The sequence below is a fragment of the Podarcis liolepis genome, assembly GCF_965112155.1.
Source record: "Podarcis liolepis genome assembly, chromosome: 3".
Lineage (NCBI taxonomy): Eukaryota > Metazoa > Chordata > Lepidosauria > Squamata > Lacertidae > Podarcis > Podarcis liolepis.
The window spans coordinates 6,191,936-6,212,139 of NC_139557.1; the positions used below are offsets into that span (position 1 = coordinate 6,191,936).

Here is a 20,204-nt window from a genome sequence, read left to right on the forward strand (position 1 = left end):
TGGCTTTGTATAATAAAGTAATTCTTGCCAATTTTCATAGAGTGTTATTTTCATATTGAAAAGTTCCCTACTGTAAAGCTTGTGGCATATGCATAAACAAGCGTAAACATACCTTGAAAATAATTTTTAAGTCTCTTGTTTCCCCCCAAAGTGGGGTTATTTATTTTGATGCTCTAGCTTCAGCAAAAGTCAGGTATGGAAAAAATGGCAAAATAAAAGCACTTTCACAGGGAAATCCTGTGAAAGCTATGCTAAATGGTCCACCAGTGCAGCAGGGAGAAATAGTTATGGGTGGGCTCTGGCTCAGAGACCAAATTTGGCCCACCAAAAGTGGCCATTTCACTGTTTTTCACCATGCAGTGTGTTTTGCAAGCCTTGCATTGGACTTCAGAGTCCCAACAATGAAAGATTTATATTTGCTTGCTTCAGTGCACGGCTAGAGGCAGTTGCATGCACATCAACTAAAGCAACATGGAGCTTGATGATGATGATGATGATGATGATGATTTATTTATACCCCACCCATCTGGCTGGGTTTCCCTAGCCACTCTGGGCGGCTCCCAACAGAATATTGAAAGCACGATAAAACATCAGAACACGATAAAGCATCAAGTGGTGGAAGCAAATCCCAGAAAGGTTTGTGTCTCCTTCCCTCTAACATTCCATCCCTGAGCACCAGGGAGTGACCCTGTAAGCATGAGGCCTATTCTCCATCCCACCCCCTTTGGATAAAACTAGGGCCAAAATATCACCTGGACAGGCTTTCCATTTTTAATATCAAGTCATATTTATTATCAATATTTTTATACTACTAAAAATATGAAAAACCTAAGAAGTTTATACCAAAATGCTAAAATCAAAGTTTTAGATAGCTGTATCACAATGCTACAAAATAGGATTGCTTTTTCCAAAACTCCAGGCTGCATCTACTAGAACTACCTGGTTGTCTGCTTAAAAAAAAAAAAAGTGTCAACAAAGCAGAAGAAACAGATCTTAGCCTTACAACCAAAATGCAAGCCAAAAATATTCCTCTTGTGAAGATCAAAAAAATCCAAGAATCTCAAAATCTTAAGAACTACAACACAATCTGTTAAAAAGGCAGCAAGAAAAAAATCCCCCCCCCCCTTGAGCCTGATTTTACAGTATTCTGCAAGGCTGGAGTGATCTTAGCAGCAGCGCCAGTGAGGACAGGCTCATGTGATGGGGAGACAATTTATGAGTGAGGGTTTCCTCCATTAAACACTGATGTCAACATTTGTCCCATTCGAATTGTACCTGTAGTCCCGTATATCTGTTTCCTTAGAGATGCCAGGTGTATGGATCACTCTTCAGCTTTTTAGTGTCTCAAAGGAAGATTGAAAATAGACATTTTCCCCGTTGGCAAAGAGTTTGAACATTAAAATTCCAGAAAGAGCTGCGGGAAGTGTGGAAATTTCTAGAGATTGCCATTCTTCGCAGCTGGGCACCTTGGCACGTTGTCCTGGGCACTGCACCAGTACCAGACAGCATTGATAGACAGGCAACGGATAACAGCTGACCAGGGCAAGTCGCTAACAATGGCACCTCTGATTATGTGGAAAGAGACCTCATTGGCAGGTAAGCAAGAGGCTGAGATGTTGAAGATAGTAGGCATCTGCTGAGGAAGGACCTCCATGGTTACTCCTTGACCTCAAGATCTTCAATCAATGTCATTTGAATGGAAGAGAAGAGAAGGTTAACTGCTTCGTACCACTTCGGAAATGGTTTGGAGAAAGATATTGTTCTTTCTATCCTACCCTTCTCCAATGAGCTCAGCGTGGTAAATGCCCCCCCCCCTGTTTTCTTTGCCCAAAAATAAGTTTCTGGGCTTGCCCTCTTTTACTGACACTGACAGCAGCCTGTCTGCAGGTAGAAATACAGCTGGAGTGAGGGGTTCAGAAGGAAAGCCATGCATCCATGGTTGCCAAAGATATATTTATATTGCTTGAAGCTCAAAATAGGCCTCAGACAGTTGCAGAGATACCTTTCCCAAGTACCCTAAGGACTAGTATGACTATGGAAGCAACATCTGCATGCTGAAGAGTTCTGTACTTAGTGGGCAAAGATATTTTGAATCCCCCAGAGGCAGAGGGGGAGGTCTCTGGGAGAGGTGAGAACTTGTTCCTTCTACCCAAGCGGGACAAAACCTTCTTGAGTCCTGCAAGCCTAGAAAAGAATGAGAAAAATATGCATGATTAAGAGTTATGTACTTAGTGGGCAAAGATATTTTGAATCCCCCAGAGGCGGAGGGGGAGGTCTCTGGGAGAGGTGAGAACTTGTTCCTTCTCCCTAAGCGGGACAAAACCTTCCTAAGTCTCGAAAGCCTAGAAAAGAAAGAGAAAAATATGAGAAATGGGGCTCACAGGTAGTTCTCTCCTGATCTACCTCACTAGATTGGTCTGGGGCCATTCACTGCTCAAAGCTCAAGATGAATTCACCATTCTGGGTACAACATAATGTGTATCTTGTGAAGAGAGTGCCTGGATATTGTAGCCAGGGTGGCACCCTCTGGATATTAACAGACATCTCTCATCATCTCATTGAAAGATGTGAGTTTGCTTGGAGAAGGGATGTTTTAAGGGGAGTAATCAAATACCTGAAGGTCTGTTATTCCAGAAGGTGGGACTTAAATCAACTGTTGCTTGGTTGGCTATTGGCCAAACCTCCCAAGAGTTTCATAGTGAAAGAGCACCCCTTGGGAGACGGTGGGTTCTCCTTTGCAGTGGGTATTTAATCGGAGGGTAGTAGGTGGCTCTGTCAGGGATCCAAAAGATGCATCCTGCATTACAGATCCTCCAATGAACAGAAAGTATGACTAGATTGTCCCTTCCAACATGGTTACCTCTTCAGCTACTGCCCACTCTTCACAGTTTCATAATAATGGCTGCACGACCAAGAGGACAATGTATTCCCTTCTCCAGAGGCCTATTATCAAGTTATCAAGTGATTCTTCTGCACTAGCCCAAAAGCCCATTTTCAAGCTGTTTCTATCTTATCTGTTTTCCTTTTCCTAAAGCTTAAGCAGAATCCAGTCGCTTCTCTATTATAAATCAGCGGGTGGAGTCATGAAGATGTCCAGAAGGACTGTCCTGAAGCACATAACTTATTCTTGATTTTTAAATATATATATATAACAGCCTTGTTTGGGGAGCAAAGGCCTAAGATTTTAATGGATCATTATAAGAGTGCCGAAGCTGTGATGAAATCCTACTTACAGTACATTTTTCCTCCATTTGGTTTGCAAGAAAGACAGAGAGAAACCAGCTAAACAAGAGCCTCTCACTAGACCCAAGGACCAACTGACACAAGAGGCAGTTGGAGAAGGTGTCACCGTGGCAACGCCTGGATCACAATGGATTCTGCAACCTAGCAAGCTAGCGAGGATCCCAGACACTTCTTTCTGGCTCTGCTAAATTCATGTACAGGGCTTTTAATTCATGCTCAGCTTTTTTATGTATTATGTGCCTTTTCCTCTACAGTTGCCCCTGCACCTAGTTATCGGTTCTGCTTATCTGCCTGCTACAAAAGGCCTATGGTTCTAGGGTGGATCACAACTATCTAACAAAAATAAATCAACATTAAGACCAGCTAAAACAAATTGCAGTCACAGGAATAGGGTGAGTTTTCCGCCTGTCTTGGCTTGTAATCTCTCACCTGTTATGGCTGAACTGCATTCAGTGGGCTAAGTAAGTTCGCCTTCCCTTCTTTTATCCACTAGGCAACTTTTATTTCCCATGCCGATTTTTATTATTTTGCAAAACAAATGTGAGTCATATTTTATTTCTCCCCAACCCCCTTCTCTCTTCTCATTTTCTTTCTTCAACTCCAAACTCAGTCTCCTACACACACACACATGCTCACAGGCTTTCAATTCAAAATAAGGGCAGCAGGCTGGATATTTTATTGTTATTGTTATTATTATTATTATTATTATTATTATTATTATTATTACATTTATACTCCAGCTTTCCAGCTCAAGATGAAACTTGTGGTTCTCCTCTTTTCTCATTTTATCCACACAACAACCCTGTGAGGTAAGTTAGGCTGAGAAATCATGAATTGCCCGGGTCCAAGGTCACCCGGTGAACTCCATGGGCATTTGATCCATTGTCTCCCAGGTCTTATCTTAGTCCACTTAATACTCTTCTGCCTTATTCCACATTCTTGAAAAGAAAATGTAGAAGTTGAGGAGGAGCAGGGAAGGAAGTGAGGAATACTGTTTCCCCCATGAAATTCACTGGGGCTTACTTCTGAGCAGACATGTGCAGCAGTGTAGTCACTGTGGCATAAAACCCACTACTGTCCAAATATGTAGTTGTGTCAACATAAACTTGTTAGTTTATATAGACTTAATGCAGTGCTAACCACACTCGGGAGCGCAGCCCATGAAATCTATTCTGGCAAAACGCAATCCCTACACATACTTGTCTACTCAGAATAAAGCCTCGTTGGATTAAACGGTGTTACCGGAAAAATCCGAGGGCTCCCTTGGACAAAAACAAAGACACCAACCAGGATAACTTGGAGCAAAACAGCAGCCTGTAGGCTTGGCCTTTATTGAACTGTTGCAACAGGGTGTTCCCCTCACTTGCAGGAGAGAGGAAAGACCCAGAAAGATGGTGTGCAAGACCTTATAAAAACTTTTGAAATTCCCATCCTCTAGGTCAAGCCCACCCCCAGAAACATCATGCATACATTACAGAAAGGAGGGGTTGAGGGAGGAGTTGTGGTGGTAACCTGAGTGTCCTGTCACCTGGCTGGTTCCTCCTTTCCCCCCTCCCCATGAGTCACTTCCAGGAGACAAAGGGGAGTTGGCAGGATCCTGCCCCCAGAGGGAAGATCTGATCATTGTCCTTTGTTTCAGTCCATGCTGAATCCACTCCCATATGCAAGTTCTTTGTGATCTTGATGGTCTTCTGTCTGGGATCATCAGGGTTGACATAGCAACTGGGCAGGGCTCCTGTAGATGTGCTGGGATGGTGAAGGGATTATGGCTGACCAGAACCAAGCCACCCCCCTTTGATAGTCCTTGTCATATGGAGTAAAATAAAAATGGAACAGTGCAAATCTGATGTATGGTTGATTTTTCTATGAATTTATAACAGAAGTGTGGCATATGTAGTGTGTGAGTGTGAGTGTGTGAAGTTTGTACAGACTGAATGATTGGGGTGGGGGGGTTCCTGCTACAACGGTTAAATATGTAGGATTGCAGATTAAGTTCTGTGTCTCACAGGGATGCACTGCTGGACCTAGAAGTTAAGAGATGGTATTTTTCTGGACCTGTCGAAGCAATAGAAGGGGATGAGGGAGTTGCATGTTAATAAGTCTTTAAACTTCCACAAGCAAATGGTCTTCTTTGTTGCAGCGCGTAGATAGAAAGACACAATTTATAACTGTGGAAAGGATGTCATTCATAACAGTGATTTATGTGCCTTTTCCTTTCTCCTCCTATGAAGAGATTGCACCCTAATGTTTTAATGTTGTATCTTAATCTTTTAAATTGTATTTTAATCAACTTGTTTTTATTATTGGTTTTTAGCTGCCCTGAGCCTGGTCTTGGCTGGGGAGCGCGGGGTATAAATAAAAAATTATTATTATTATTATTATTATTATTATTATTATTATTATTATTATTTTCTCTTGACTTCTTAAATTCTACCTCTGACAGTGCAATATAACGGGCCTACTCAGAAGTAAAAACTGATTGCTTCCATTGGACTTAACCTTCCTCCCAGGTGTGTTGCGTATGTTACTTATGTGTTATGCCGTTGGCCAGAAACCCAGTGAAATTACTGAAGTTTGTGTTTTGCTCCCACAAGAAGGCCTTTTGCCTGAGGAGTCCAAAATCAAGGACAAGGTAAGAAACCAGAGGCCTTTCTCTTGGGCATTGTCGGCCAATTGGTGCCAAAGAAAGACAGAACTTTTTTTATGTACGCTACAACAGCAGCAAGAATACTCATCGCAAAGCACTGGAAGATTCAAGATCTACCCACTCTGGAAGAATGGCAGATGAAGGTGATAGACTATATGGGACTGGCTGAAATGACCGGCAGAATCCGTGATCAGGGGAAAGAGACGGCGGATGAAGATTGGAAGAAATTCAAAATTTATCTTAAGAAATATTATAAAATTAATGAATGCTAAAATGTTGAGGTTTTAGAAAAAAGGGGTTTACAGCTGCAAAAGATTAAGTAAAAGAAAAGAATAAATAAGGGACAAATTTGATAAAAATAAGTGTTAGGATTTGCTGAAATAATTTTGGAAATTGGGATGTAGAAAGGGGAGGTTTGGGGGAGTCGAAGAAGTGAGGTTTATGAAAAAAAAGGATACGAAATTATACATGCTTGTTTGTTTCTTTATGTGTTTGTATTGTCTATAAAATTGTTTGTAAAACTAATAAAAAATTTTATAAAAAAAAAACAACAAAATCAAGGACAAGGGGAGCGTGGCTTGAAGTGAGGGGGAACTCCAGGTGCCGCGGAACTACAACTCCCACCACAACCGCGGCCATTTTGTGTGTGTGTGTGTGTGTGTGTGTGTGTGTGTGTGTGTGTGTGTGTGTGTGTGTGTGATGGGAGTTACACAAGGATAACCTCTCACAGCCCCGCCCTAGGCCGGCGGCCCTGCCCGGGAGGCGGCCTAACGCAGCGCCGCCGCGGGCCAAGTCCAGCTCCGTCGCCCGCCAAGCGGAGGAGCCGGGCGACGGCGAGGGAGCGGCTCTCGCCCCGTCCTCGCCATGTCCCTGTACAGGAACTCGGTGTGGTTCGTGAAGGGGCTGCGCCATTACTGCCGGTAAGGGAGCGGGCGGGATGAGGCGGGGGCTGCCATGGCCGTTGCCCCACGGCGTTGGCTTAGGGAGGGAAAACGGACCCCACCCCGCTCCCCCCCAGTATTCGAGCCCATTCCCCCTCCTCCGCCCCACGCTTTAGGGACTTTTATGTAACGGGGGGGGGGGGCGTTTCCACGCGCGGCGCGAGCCCCCTTTTGCGGGACTTGGGCGCCAACTTCGCGCGAACCCCGTTGGGTTCGAGGAGGCAGTTCGCCGCGAGGTGCTGGCGGAGGGAGGCAGAGGGGGGGGGTGTGCATTAAAAGGCGAACGAGGCGCACCTTTGCAATTCTTATTAATAAATTATTATTAATAATAGTCCTAACTAAAAGTTGTCCCTGCAGTTCCGAGGTTTCGGGTTTCGGTTCTAGGCTAGTCCTAAGGCTGGTCCCAGCCGTGGTTTCTTAACACCCCCCCCCCCAGTTTTACAGCGTTGTATAACTTCTTTTTTGCATTCAGTTGGAAGCCGTGGTGCCATCTTTTCCCCCCTCCAATTTTTAGGGTGCGGCTTATATTTGGGCCAATACGGTACTTAGAAATAAAAGTTAGCCCGTATTGGTAAAGCTAAAATTCCAAACCTTTTGTTTTTTGCTAGTTTATCATTGTGAAAAGTCTAGCTTTAGAGGGAGGAATTGAGTAATATTAGAAACGTATAAAACATTCAAAAACTTTTCAATAAAATGCCCCCCCCCCCCCGTTTAATTCTTCCCAAGTATTCTTTCCCAAGCCTAAGTTTTCATTGGCTTCTGCAGGAGTGGCTATGAATCGGCAAGCAAACACTTTGTTCCAGAAGACTTGGAAGTAGATGTAACTGGAAGGCATTTCATGGTCACTGGAGGAAATAGTGGCATTGGCAAGGCGGCTGCAAAAGAGATAGCCAGACGAGGTAAGTTGAAGCAATACTGCTGCTATTGAGGTTATTTCTGAGGCTGAGTTTATACGAAACAAGAGGTCTTATTTTCTCTCCTCAGTTGTACAGTCGTACCTCTTGGTACATCAGTCTCCGGTTGCGTTTTTTCAGGATACGAACGCGGCAAACCTGGAAGTGTATACTTCCGGGTTTCGCCACATGCGCAGAAGTGCTCTGTGTGTCTTGCGCATGCGCAGAAGCACTCTCCGCACCTCGCGCGTGCAGAAACCTGGGTGGGGAAGAGGTGGAAGAAAGCCATAATATTTAAAGAGAGTGGTTACAGCTAGATCTTCACCTGTGGTGTGAGCCCGGCTTCCACCTGACTTCACAATTTGCACAGCATCTATCAAGTTGAATAGTCTGGCTAGGCCCTTCTCCCATGTTGCAGACTGGCTCCCGCAGTTTCTTTCATTTTTCCTTTTAGTGCCACATCTTGGTTTATCTGTTCTTCTGTTCAAGGAAGGCTTTTAAAAACAGTAGCAATCTCTGGGGATCGAAAGGAGTAGTGCATTGTCATGAGTGCTAAACAGGTGGCTTTGCTGTAATTACGTAGAACTTGGTTTTTATCTGTGTGCCTGCTTGCTTGCCTTCTGAGAGCTAGGCTCTCAGAGTGTCTGGAGGCGGTTGGAGGATGGATGGCGGCAAACAGATTGAGATTGAATCCTGACAAGACAGAAGTACTATTTCTGGGGGACAGGAGGCGGGCAGGTGTGGAGGATTCCCTGGTCCTGAATGGGGTAACTGTGCCCCTGAAGGACCAGGTGCGCAGCCTGGGAGTCATTTTGGACTCACAGCTGTCCATGGAGGCACAGGTTAAATCCGTGTCCAGGGCAGCTGTGTACCAGCTCCATCTGGTACGTAGGCTGAGACCCTATCTGCCCGCGGACTGCCTCGCCAGAGTGGTGCATGCTCTGGTTATCTCCCGCTTGGACTACTGCAATGCGCTCTATGTGGGGCTACCTTTGAAGGTGACCCGGAAACTACAACTAATCCAGAATGCAGCAGCCAGACTGGTGACTGGGAACGGCCGCCGAGACCATATAACACCGGTCTTGAAAGACCTACATTGGCTCCCAGTACGTTTCCAAGCACAATTCAAAGTGTTGGTGCTGACCTTTAAAGACCTAAACGGCCTCGGTCCAGTATACCTGAAGGAGCGTCTCCACCTCCATCGTTCTACCTGGACACTGAGGTCCAGCACCGAGGGCCTTCTGGCGGTTCCCTCATTGCGAGAAGCCAAGTTACAGGGAACCAGGCAGAGGGCCTTCTCGGTAGTGGCGCCCTCCCTGTGGAACGCCCTCCCTCCAGATGTCAAAGAGAACAACAACTATCAGACTTTTAGAAGACATCTGAAGGCAGCCCTGTTTAGGGAAGCTTTTAATGTTTGATGTATCACAGTATTTTAATATTCTTTTGGAAGCCGCCCAGAGTGGCTGGGGAAACCCAGCCAGATGGGCGGGGTATAAATAAGAAATTATTATTATTATTATTATTATTACTAGGCTCTGAAAATATACTTTAAATAAGCATGGTCTACGCACCTCTAAACCAACCCTACTTGTTACATCTTACTTTACATATAGTGTGAACCAACTGCTTGACAGTGGCAGAGGACTGCCACCAAGCTCAGGGAGATAGCAGTTGTTACAAGCGTAAGAATTATAATACGGATAAAGCCCCAGTTAGCCCCAGTGTGGATTCTGGAGGCTGCTTACATAAACAGCAACATAGACTATAGAGCTCTCCACAGTACCAAGTAACCCTGAGTGAGCTGCTTAAAGCATTCTTGGTGGTGTTGTGTGCAAAATATTCTCATTTTTTCTATGGCCACCAGTGCTGAAATAGCATGGAGCAGTAGTGTGTCACATTTTCTTTCTCTCTGCTATTCCTAACCTCGCATGTCAAGTTGTCTGGAGGCCAGTCACATTAGTCTTCTTCCTAAAAAAAAGGGTGGGTGGGAAAAGTGAGGGGTGGGTGGAGCCAATATGAACCAGGTCCCCCCAAGATCAGGTGTTCAAAGACAGGAGATTATCTTCTTGTCTTGCTCCACTAGCACTGTATTTTAGCAGTCGCTTCCAGTGAATGTAAGAACAAGGATATAGACCTGGTAATATTTCGAGCAACCCTGTAAGCGTGTGTTATTCGGAGGCGTACTTAGGCACTCTTCGTAAGGAGACATTGGCACCACTGCATCCGTTGCATCCTTGCCAGAGGAGCTGAACCAGAGTGGAGAGGTATGATTTTTGCCTCCCACCCCCAGGCTTGTGCCTTAGGTGAGGGCCAACCTGGACAACCCCTAGGTATGCCCCTGGTGCCGTTCAAGTTTGTCATCTAAATAGCTAATGGACTTTGAGAGGAATTCAGCATAGCACTGTGACTATTGTTCCATCGGTACAAACATTTCAGATAACCTGCAGAATGACCCCCCTCTCCTCCTGTTTCTATCCTGTTCTGGGGATTATCCTGAGCCCTCAAGAGCCAATTGGGAGTGGGAGAAGAGGGGAGGAAAAGCTCATTGTGCTAGCAGAAGTCCTTGCCAGGCTTCCACTAGCAGGGCTCATTAGATGAATCCAGCCCTTAGCTGCCTGAAGATTTGCCATTTGTCAAAAACTTCTCAATTATAAAAAGCATTCTCTGTGCATTTGCGCAGATTAAAAATTCTGTCAGATATGAAGCTATATGGAAACTTGATTTGAATATTTCTTTCATGCAGATAGTTCTATGGTCCTTTTCACTGATAGTTTCTGAATTCTTTCAGGGGGACTAGTTCATCTAGTTTGCCGAAACAAAGACAGAGCTGAGGAAGCTAAGAAAGAAATAACAACAGAAACTGATAATCAGGTAAGAGTTGGCCTTGGATGTTTTTTCTTCTATTTCTTCATTGGAAAGATTACATGTTGCATCCAACTAAGTCATACTCGTAGTATATTCATTCAAATTAATGGAAATGACTGACTAAGGTCCATTTATTTCAGTAATTTCCAACCCTACAGGTTTTTGTGAGCAGTTCGCCTGTTGGCCAGTTGCATTTCTTTCGTTTGATTGCATTTGCCACTGCTGAATGGTGCTACAAATCCTGCCCCTGTTTCTGTGGATGTTTGGATGTATTTCAACTCCTGGAATTTGAAATAAAAAATGATTGTTTTTGGGAATATGGAACCTGGTATTCAAGTTCCACCACAGTTACAGCTGGATCAACTAAATGGAGGTTTTTCATTCCATGTGTTGACTCAGATGATATTTCTAGTGCATAGCTAAAAGTAAGATTAAAAAAAATCACCAGAAATTATTAGTATCCTTTTTAAAAAAATAGATGCTGCCACATCTAAGGGAGTGACACATATTGCCACAAATGCGCAACAGTCAATTATGCATTAAAACTGCCTTAAAACTAAGAAAATGTGCTCCCTCTTTAGATCCATCTGTGCTATACTGTAATTTAAAGCAGTGTTATGCTACTTTAAGCAGTCACTGTTCCCCCCAATGAATTTTGCATGATGGTGAGATTAAAATCTTTACCTCTGAGTCTCAGACAGTGGTACCATCATTACCTTGTATGCACTTGCATTTGTGGAATAAGTAGTCACTGCAGTGAGCAGCAGCTACATTATCAGAAAAATGGACTTTCATTCTATCCTCTCCCTTCTATGGAATCTTGAGTCAAAAATAGCTTCTGGAGCTATGAATCTCATTGTGGGCAGCATCTGTAAGTTGCCAGGTTACTTCCTACGCAACACATGAAACAGTCCTATGTTGTGTTCTCCATTTTTTGCTGCTTGTATTTCTCTGTCAACTACAAATATTCAAAGATTCTCTTTGCCATTTAGATACAGCTTGGCTAAGTGGCTATATTGTGTTCCTGCTATCTGATTATGTAGTGTTGTTAAAGCATGTTAAATGAACCCTTACAATCTTGTGGTGGCGTGATTGAGCTGTGCTTGGGATTTAAGATTTGGAGTCAGGTGATGCTGCAGAAAGCTAGTGAATTGGTTGTAGAATTTTTTTTGGTTTGGTTAACAACTCTTCTTTTCTCCTTTCCTAGAATGTTTTTATCCATATTCTGGACATGTCTGACCCCAAAGGAATTTGGGAATTTACTGAACGGTTCAAGAATGAACACAGATTAAACGTCTTGGTGAGTTGGGAACTTAAAAGTGAAGCCCATCTCTAGGGATTTGGTGGGCTGCCAAACATTGACACCAGAGTTTGAAACTCCCATTGTTCTAGGTGCATTATGCGACAGGGAATTTCAATAATGCGAGCTGTTTCTGAGCTGTGGGAGCTGCCCGTAACCTATGTTTAAGGTGCCATTTAGCTCCTAGCTTTCACATCTCAGTTTCTAACACTGATTGAAACTACCTAGTAACTAGCAGTTACTTGCTTGAACAAGAAACAGTTTGGTCATATTCTTTTTACTGCCAGCACTGTAGCCAGAAATTCTAAATTTCTGTTGAGGCGTCATTTTCATATGGCGGCTTACCGCAGCACAGTTGAGATTTATCATTCTTGAAAGTATTGTATGCGGCATAGTGCTTTGACTCCCATAAATGGGAAGCTGTCTTATTCCTTTCAAACCATTGGTCCACCTTGCTCAGTATACAGTATTCTGTTATCTATACTGACTGGTAGTGGCTCTTCAGGGTTCCAGACGAGAGCTGTTTCCAGTCCTACCAAATTTAACCTAGAACTTTCTGCATATTCAAAGCGCATGCTCTGCCACTATGGCACAGCACAGATAGATATTTTAACTATATTTTCTTCTTGTAGGTCAACAATGCAGGCTGCATGGTAAACCAAAGAGAACTAACGAAAGATGGGCTTGAAAAGAATTTTGCTACAAATACTTTGGGTATGTAGGGCAGTTTTCCTGGGAAGTTGTTGTTGTCTGGAAGTGGAGGTTTTGCATTTCTGAAGTGTTCTTCTGATGCCTGAGTACGCTTGGCTAATGTTTATACTGTCTAATAGGGCCTCCTGACACATATAGAGTGGTACCTTGGGTTACATACGCTTCAGGTTACAGATGCTTCAGGTTACAGACTCTGCTAACCCAGAAATAGTATCTCGGGTTAAGAACTTTGCTTCAGGATGAAAACAGAAATCATGCTCCGGCGGCACGGCAGCAGCAGCGACAGACCCCATTAGCTAAAGTGGTGCTTCAGGTTAAGAACAGTTTCAGGTTAAGAACGGACCTCTGGAATGAATTAAGTACAGTGGTACCTCGGGTTACATACGCTTCAGGTTACATACGCTTCAGGTTACAAACTCCACTAACCCAGAAATAGTGCTTCAGGTTAAGAACTTTGCTTCAGGATGAGAACAGAAATCGTGCAGCAGCGGCAGCAAGAGACCCCATTAGCTAAACAGTTTCAGGTTAAGAACAGACCTCCAGAACGAATTAAGTACTTAACCCGAGGTACCACTGTAGATTGAACATCCAGTTCACTCTTTTAAAAAGCAACAACATGGAGGAAGAAACATGCATACAGAAATAACATACTATTGAATTGGATTGCCATAAATTTCAAATTGTTTTCTTCCTTGTCTAGTGAGGGTCAGACAAGAAGCAGTGGGTTTAGACTAAAGGAAGGTAGTCTTGGGTTTAATTCTTTAAGTGAGAGCAGTTCAGTTTCTTGGTTGTGAAATGTACCTCTGGAATTTAGATTAACAGGTTAAACAGGTGTATGCTGCTGTTTTACACAGAATATCCTGCTATAGGAAATGGAATTCTACTTGGATAAGTAATCATATTGGGATGCGGGTGGTGCTGTGGTCTAAACCACTGAGCCTTGGGCTTGCTGATCAGAAGGTTGGTGGTTCGAATCCCCATGACGGGGTGAGCTCCCATTGCTCAGTTCTTGCTCCTGCCTACCTAGCAGTTTAAAAGCACATCAAAGTGCAAGTAGATAAATAGGTACCGCTCCGGCATCCTGCGGTGTTCCGTGCGCTGCTATGGTTCACCAGAAGTGGCTTAGTCATGCTGGCCACATGACCCCGAAGCTGTATGCCGGCTCCCTCGGCCAGTAAAGCGAGATGAGTGCCGCAACGCCAGAGTCATCTGCGACTGGACCTAACAGTCAGGGGTCCCTTTCCCTTTAAGTAATCATATATCAGGTTTTTAATTTGGTGCATTATTTGAATGGTGCTCTCAAATAACAGGGTGCTTCATAGTCCAAGTACAGAGTTTTAACGCTGTGTCCTTTGCTAACTGAAGGAGTGCTACTGCACTCAGGTCCTGCTCATGGTCTTCCCATGGGCATCTGGTTTGCTGCAGTGAGAATAGAGTGCTTGACCTAGATAGATTTTGTCCTGATGCAATGGGGCTCTTCATTTTACAGTGGTGCCTCGCAAGACGAAAAGAATCCGTTCTGTGATTCTCTTCGTCTAGTGGTTTTTTCGTCTTGCGAAGCAAGCCCATTGATGGATTAGCGGATTAGCGGCTTTTAGCGGCTTATCGGCTGATAGGATCAGCTGATAAGCGGTTTAGCGGCTTAGAAAAAGGGGGGAGGGGGAAAAACCCGCAGGAACTCGCAAGACATTGTCGTCTTGCGAAGCAAGCCCATAGAAAATTCGTTTTGCGAAGCACCTCCAAAACGGAAAACTCTTTTGTCTAGCGGGTTTTCCGTCTTGCGAGGCATTCGTCTTGCGGGGCACCACTGTACTTCTCTTTAAAAGCCTTGTGAAATGTAGAGCAATCCATCCAGCTGAAGGAGAGTGAAGTTTTATTAAGTATACAAAAAAACAACAACAAATAAACTTGTGGAAGGTAATGCATGCTAATCATTTTTTATTTATCTTCTAGGTACATATATTTTAACAACAGCCCTTCTACCTCTCTTGGAAAGAGAAGATGACCCTAGAGTTGTAAGTTTGTATGTCTTAGTTTGGGGGCACTTGGCTGTCCCTTTCATTGTCATTCCTGTTCTCCGTATTCATAACTCCTAGGGCAAGTAGGTGCTCTACTGTTGGGCAAAGGGGCCCTATCAATTGTAATTTTCCTCACTGCAGGCGGACCACTCTCTCCGCCTTCAGAGGAAGAGATATGAAATGTTCTGTAGTCTTTGGCAACCCACCCAGGGACAGGAGGACGGTGAGGCCCATTGCAGCTAATAGCATCTTAATTAGGGAACAAACTAACGTCTGACTCAATACCATGACAAACCATTGCATATGCTGGCACAAATGTTGAGGTGCCATGGTGCTAATGTGTACCTTCATGCTTCACTGAAACACTTTTATTTCCACAATCCAAAATGTTTGGTTCAAGCGAAGCAGTTTAATTGCCTCCTTTATATTAGTGTTTGCCCTCCTGAGTGGGAAGCAATGTTTTCCGTTGTGTCAGAAGCCACTGAGTGTTTAAAAGAATTACCATTCCAGTTTACAAATGAATTATTTCCAACAGCGGTGTATAAAAGGTTCAGGCACCATATTTTTCGCACCATAAGATGCACTTTTTTCTTCCTAAAAAGGGGAAATGTCTGTGCGTCTTACAGAGTGAATGTGTGGTCCCTGGAGCTGAATTGCCCAGGGGCAAAAAGCAGATCATGCTCTTTTTTTTGAAAGAGGGAAGCGGGTGTTGAAACAAAGCCCCTGATCATTTGCCGATTGGGGAGAGAGATAATGGATGCTAGAGATAAAGGAGGCTGCCTGCGAGGGGGAGGTAAAGACAGCAGACTTGCAAAGGGGAGAAGGAGGAAGACTAAAGCAATAAGGAAAGAAATTAGAAGAAAAGGAGGAGCAAAAAACTGCTTCACCTAAGGAAAAGACACTAAGGCAAATGAGGGAAGGGAGTGTTGAAAGGAAACAGCTGATTGGTGGGATCGGAAGAGAGAGAAGGGAGGCTAGCAGAGGCTGCCTGGGAGGGGGGAGGTAAAAGCCCATGGATCCTCAGGATTTTTACATTGGGTCACCCCAAATTCACCATCAGATCACATAGCATGTCCATGGCTACAGCCTGCCAAAAAAATCACACCTCCACTGTTTCCTGGGGCTGCAGTGGTGCAAAAATGTGGTTACAAAGCATGGATCCACATGGATCTTCAGGATTTTTGCATTGGATAACCCCAAATTCACCATCGGATCACATGTCTGTGGCCACAGCATGAACCACAAAAATCATACATCCACTGTTTCGTTCAGAATATATTTTTCTTGTTTTCCTCCTCTAAAAACTAGGTGCGTCTTATGGTCAGGTGCGTCTTATGGAGCAAAAAACACGGTATATGTTTCCAAGGGGAAAGAGTGATATGGACAGAGAGATTTGGCTGTTCTGATTGTTGTGGTTGCATTTTGTGTAAGAACCTTTGGAATGTTTGATTTGAGTAGTTAATCCACGCTTACAGTGTGACTTTTAAAGGGTCGTTGGCAAGATAGAAACCAACAGGGCTGTCAAAGGAGTTGGCCAGCATTGTGAATGATTGTGAATTTCATCATTCAGTTGCCACTCCTTGGGGGGGGGGGGGGCTTGTGGCACTAGATGTTGTTGGACTATATGTCTCATCATCCCATGCTGGCTGAGGCTGAATGCAGCTGGGATCCAACATCTAAAGGGTCACAGGTTCCCCACCCATGCTTAAAGTGAACTGCTAAACTTACATTGTCATTGTGAAAATAAAAAAATTCCTTCCAGTAGCACCTTAAAGACCAACTAAGTTAGTTCTTGGTATGAGCTTTCGTGTGCATGCACACTTCTTCAGATACACTGAAACAGAAGTTGCCAGATCCTTCTATATACTGAGAAGGTGGGGAAGGGTATTACTCAGGAGGGTGGTGGGAATGGGAGATTGGCAGATAGCTGAGATGAGCCTGTTGACGACTCTTAACGACTGCAATAGGTCTTAACGACTGCAATAAGAGTCGTCAACAGGCTCATCTCAGCTATCTGCCAATCTCCCATTCCCACCACCCTTCTGAGTAATACCCCTCCCCACCTTCTCACTATATAGAAGGATCTGGCAACTTCTGTTTCAGTGTATCTGAAGAAGTGTGCATGCACACGAAAGCTCATACCAAGAACTAACTTAGTTGGTCTTTAAGGTGCTACTGGAAGGAATTTTTTTATTTTGACTATGGCAGACCAACACAGCTACCTATATGTAACTGGAACCATTGTCATTGTGATTATCTATCCAAGTTGCATGTAAAGACAAGTTTAGTTGTGGATAAGGATTTCATAGTTCCTTTGGTTTGCTTATTTTATTTTGCAGATCACTGTCTCCTCAGGAGGAATGTTAGTTCAGAAACTAGATGTATCAAACTTGCAGTCAGAGAATGTGGCATTTGATGGGACAATGGTCTATGCGCAGAATAAGGTAAGATCTGTCGTTCTTGAACAAACAGCCACAGACTACATAGCTGCTTTGCAATCCTGTATTCTTGTCACACTATACATTTTATGTACTTTGCTTGCTCTTTCTATAGATAATTCTTTAAAATATTCTATGTAAAGTCTTGTCTTACAACCAGCACCCATAACAGTTGAGGTATTGGGACTATTATACACTTGTCAAGTTGGGTCTTTATTTACATAGAAAAGGCTCCTTTAACTCACTGTATCTCATAGAGGCATTGTTCAGTTTTGAGATTCTAAAGTCCAGATATTATTTAATGTTATCTAGTTATTATTTAAGAGAAACTTGTTTTTTGAAAAGCATTTTTCCACCCTGGTTTCAGGTGTAAGATTTTGGGGGGACGACAACAACTTTATTGGACAGTACCAAGTGGGTGGTCGTTCTCCACTTGCTTGAAGGCAGGAGAAAATGTCATTACCTTTGCATCACCCTCTTGGAATGGTAGTTCATTTTTCCTGCTTTGCTTGAAGCAGACCAGATTTCAGCGGTGCTCTTCTGGCCTAGAGTGTGTCATGAGTAGTGAGTGCGCAATGAGGGCTATACTTGAGAGCTCCTTTGCCCTTCTCTCATCTAAAACTGGAATAGAAATAGAAACCTGCCCTGTTGTCACACACAAAGAAGGCAGGGCACAGGCTAGCTGCAGTGCTGAGCTTCCAAAGGAAGAAATGACTGCACTGCGTAAGTCAATACTGAATATGAAGATGCCAGACTAATGGCCTATTGATCTTTTTTCAGTTTTATGCCTTTTGTCGTATCCTAGAGACAGCAAGTGGTCATGACAGAACAGTGGGCTAAAGCACATCCCAGCGTTCACTTTTCTTCTATGCATCCTGGCTGGGCAGATACTCCAGGTACTTGTTGCCGAGTAGAAATATTTAATCTCTTTGGGTAAATCGGGAGTGGGGCACCTGTGGGCCTCCAGCTGTTACTGGACTATAAGCTGCATCATTCCCAATTGTTGGCTGGGACTGATAGGAGTTAAGAGTCCAACATTCACCCCAGAGCTAAACAGAGAGTATCTTTTGCTGTTATATGAAGGGGATGGGAGAAATCGGAAGGAGAAGTGGCACACCATTATTGTTCCCGTTTCTCTTTGAACTTTGCATTTCTTTCACCTCATCCTTGGTTTAGTTGCTTTGGAGAATTCCTGCCACCTTGCAGGTAACTTGTGCCCATGCAGAACTTCAAGCACACTTCATTAAGCGTGTTCAAAGGGCTCTGTGTTATCCAAGCGCTTAGGTAGTGTGAGGAGGAACAGAGTCTGGTAGCGTAAAATTATATGGAGTGTTAAGGTTTGTAGGAAGAAATGTCCAAGGGCCTTTTGTAGACCGAAGCCGTAGCAGAGCCCAAGATTACGGTAGTAGCAGTCAAAGAGCATAATTAGTGGTAGACATGTGTTTGTCGGGAAGCTGTTACATATGCTTATCACAACTGTCTCCTTGCAGCAGTGAGGTCATCTATGCCAGATTTCTACGAGAAAATGAAGAATAGATTGCGGACAGAGGACCAGGGGGCAGACACGGTGGTATGGCTTGCAGTCTCCCATGAAGCAGGCAAGCAAGCAAGCGGGCAGTTCTTCCAAGGTAAGGGAGTTAATGGATCACTGAATGCGGTATAATAATAGAGAAGGACAGAAAAAGCTGTCCCTAGTCATATATATAAACCAAGCAAGGGTAAACCTGAAAAATGAACACATTGAACTCATATACAAACTGTACAGGGCTGGGATTGGCTGCGACGCCCTACTAAATATATATTGTAGAAACCTGGTTTTGTCATGCTACCCTAACTTTATGAACATTTACATTCCTGCAACCTCTGTCCTCCCTTCAGCTCACTGATGGGAAGGTCAGAAAAGCAGGTTCAAGAACCCAGGTTCTTGATTGTTGAAATAACCTATTTTGCCCTTTTGTTTCCAGACCGGCAGCCTGTTCCAACCCACTTACCACTTGCACAGACCAAATCTTCACCGGGTGATGAAGCAAAACTGATGCAGTTTCTGGAAGAGCTCTCACAAAAGTTTAAACCCAGATAATCATTAGAGTCTAGAAGCATTAACAGTGTGTACTGAACTAGTGACCTCTTGACAATCTGCAATTGGAAAGCTATAATGTGTGCAAGTGAGTTAAAGCCAATAACATGCTTTATTATAGGGCAGGAAGAAAGGCGCTGTTAAAAATTCAGCGATTCTGTTTTGACATTGCTTTGCATCTTGATAATTTCCTCCAGCTAGAACTGTAGTTTCTGGAATGATGCTAGGAAAAAAGCTGAAAGCATTTGGGCTGCAATTTCATTGAGGCTAGGTTTCCATCAAGAAAACTGTAGGCATACTTTAGTTTGCAAAAGATTTGATTATGGAGCGCAGAGTATTATTTATATGCCTACTTGCATTTCCTTCTTGTCATGCTGTAACTTCTGTTTATTACCCATTTCACATTTGTTCTTTTAAAAATCACAAATACTTGGGGATGAGATGCTCTAATGGTTAGTGCTTGTATTATTAACATTCCAATGGGAGCACAGTATCTATTTTCTAAAAATCTCTCAAGGTGCTAATTCCTTTTTATGCAATAATCATGCATCAACAATGCCCACTGTGCCACAACAAGTATGAAACAGCCCACCTTCTGGAATCACAGAATTGTGGAGTTGGAAGGGTTCCCCAAGGGTCATCTAGTCCATCTCCCCTGCAATGCAGGAATACTAGATTATACACGACAGGTGGCCATCCAACCTCGGCTTAAAAACCTCTGTAGAATTGTAAATTTGCTAGACTCTAAACGTTTTTGAAATTGTATTTTGGTTTGCACTTCTGAAGTTTTCCTGCAAGAAAAATATAATTAAAACCTAATGTTTGAAAAAGCATTCTGTTCGTTCCAGGGCATCCTTTTTTGAAGGGCGGACCGCACTACATTTAAGTTCATATAGACATCTGTATGAATTATATTTTAAAAAGGCATATTTAAGTTGGCAGTACTTTGCATAGTTTCTCATGTAGCTCATATATTTGCTATCATTTGGAAGTTAGTTTACAGTCTTGATGTGAATGAAGTTAACATATATTTGCGCACGGCTTTCAAAAATCCCAGCAGAGAAAGGTGAG

General features: G+C 43.5%; 1 protein-coding gene and 2 long non-coding RNA genes across 4 annotated transcripts; 2 read left to right on the plus strand and 1 right to left on the minus strand.

Moving 5' to 3' along the window:
- Window positions 1-490: 490 nt before the first annotated feature.
- On the minus strand, window positions 491-4,427 carry LOC310703210. Of its 2 annotated transcripts, none has more exons than XR_014523995.1 (2): window positions 3,673-4,427; window positions 491-2,811 (listed from the first exon to the last, which is right to left on the minus strand). It is a non-coding gene; the product is annotated as an uncharacterized lncRNA (long non-coding RNA). The 2 variants fall into 2 exon arrangements; XR_014523996.1 differs by lacking the exon at window positions 3,673-4,427 and adding an exon at window positions 3,234-3,388.
- On the plus strand, window positions 3,381-6,543 carry LOC310703214. Its single transcript, XR_014524000.1, has 3 exons — window positions 3,381-3,635; window positions 5,687-5,875; window positions 6,458-6,543. It is a non-coding gene; the product is annotated as an uncharacterized lncRNA (long non-coding RNA).
- A 21-nt stretch (window positions 6,544-6,564) lies between these two features.
- DHRS12 (dehydrogenase/reductase 12) lies at window positions 6,565-19,966 on the plus strand. Its single transcript, XM_083495312.1, has 10 exons — window positions 6,565-6,810; window positions 7,597-7,730; window positions 10,513-10,595; window positions 11,797-11,889; window positions 12,522-12,603; window positions 14,554-14,615; window positions 16,958-17,062; window positions 17,862-17,952; window positions 18,547-18,684; window positions 19,021-19,966. The coding sequence occupies exons 1-10, from the start codon at window positions 6,755-6,757 to the stop codon at window positions 19,134-19,136; spliced, it is 960 nt and encodes a 319-aa protein (XP_083351438.1). The 5' UTR covers window positions 6,565-6,754; the 3' UTR covers window positions 19,137-19,966.
- The last annotated feature ends 238 nt before the right edge of the window (window positions 19,967-20,204 follow it).

Excerpts from the sequence above, each read along its gene's own strand:
- DHRS12 (XM_083495312.1), top strand. The coding sequence starts at position 6,755 with ATGTCCCTGTACAGGAACTCGGTGTGGTTCGTGAAGGGGCTGCGCCAT. Across the intron at positions 7,731-10,512 it reads AAAAGAGATAGCCAGACGAG|GGGGACTAGTTCATCTAGTT; the intron begins GTAAGTTGAAGC and ends GAATTCTTTCAG. Across the intron at positions 14,616-16,957 it reads GAGAAGATGACCCTAGAGTT|ATCACTGTCTCCTCAGGAGG; the intron begins GTAAGTTTGTAT and ends TTTATTTTGCAG.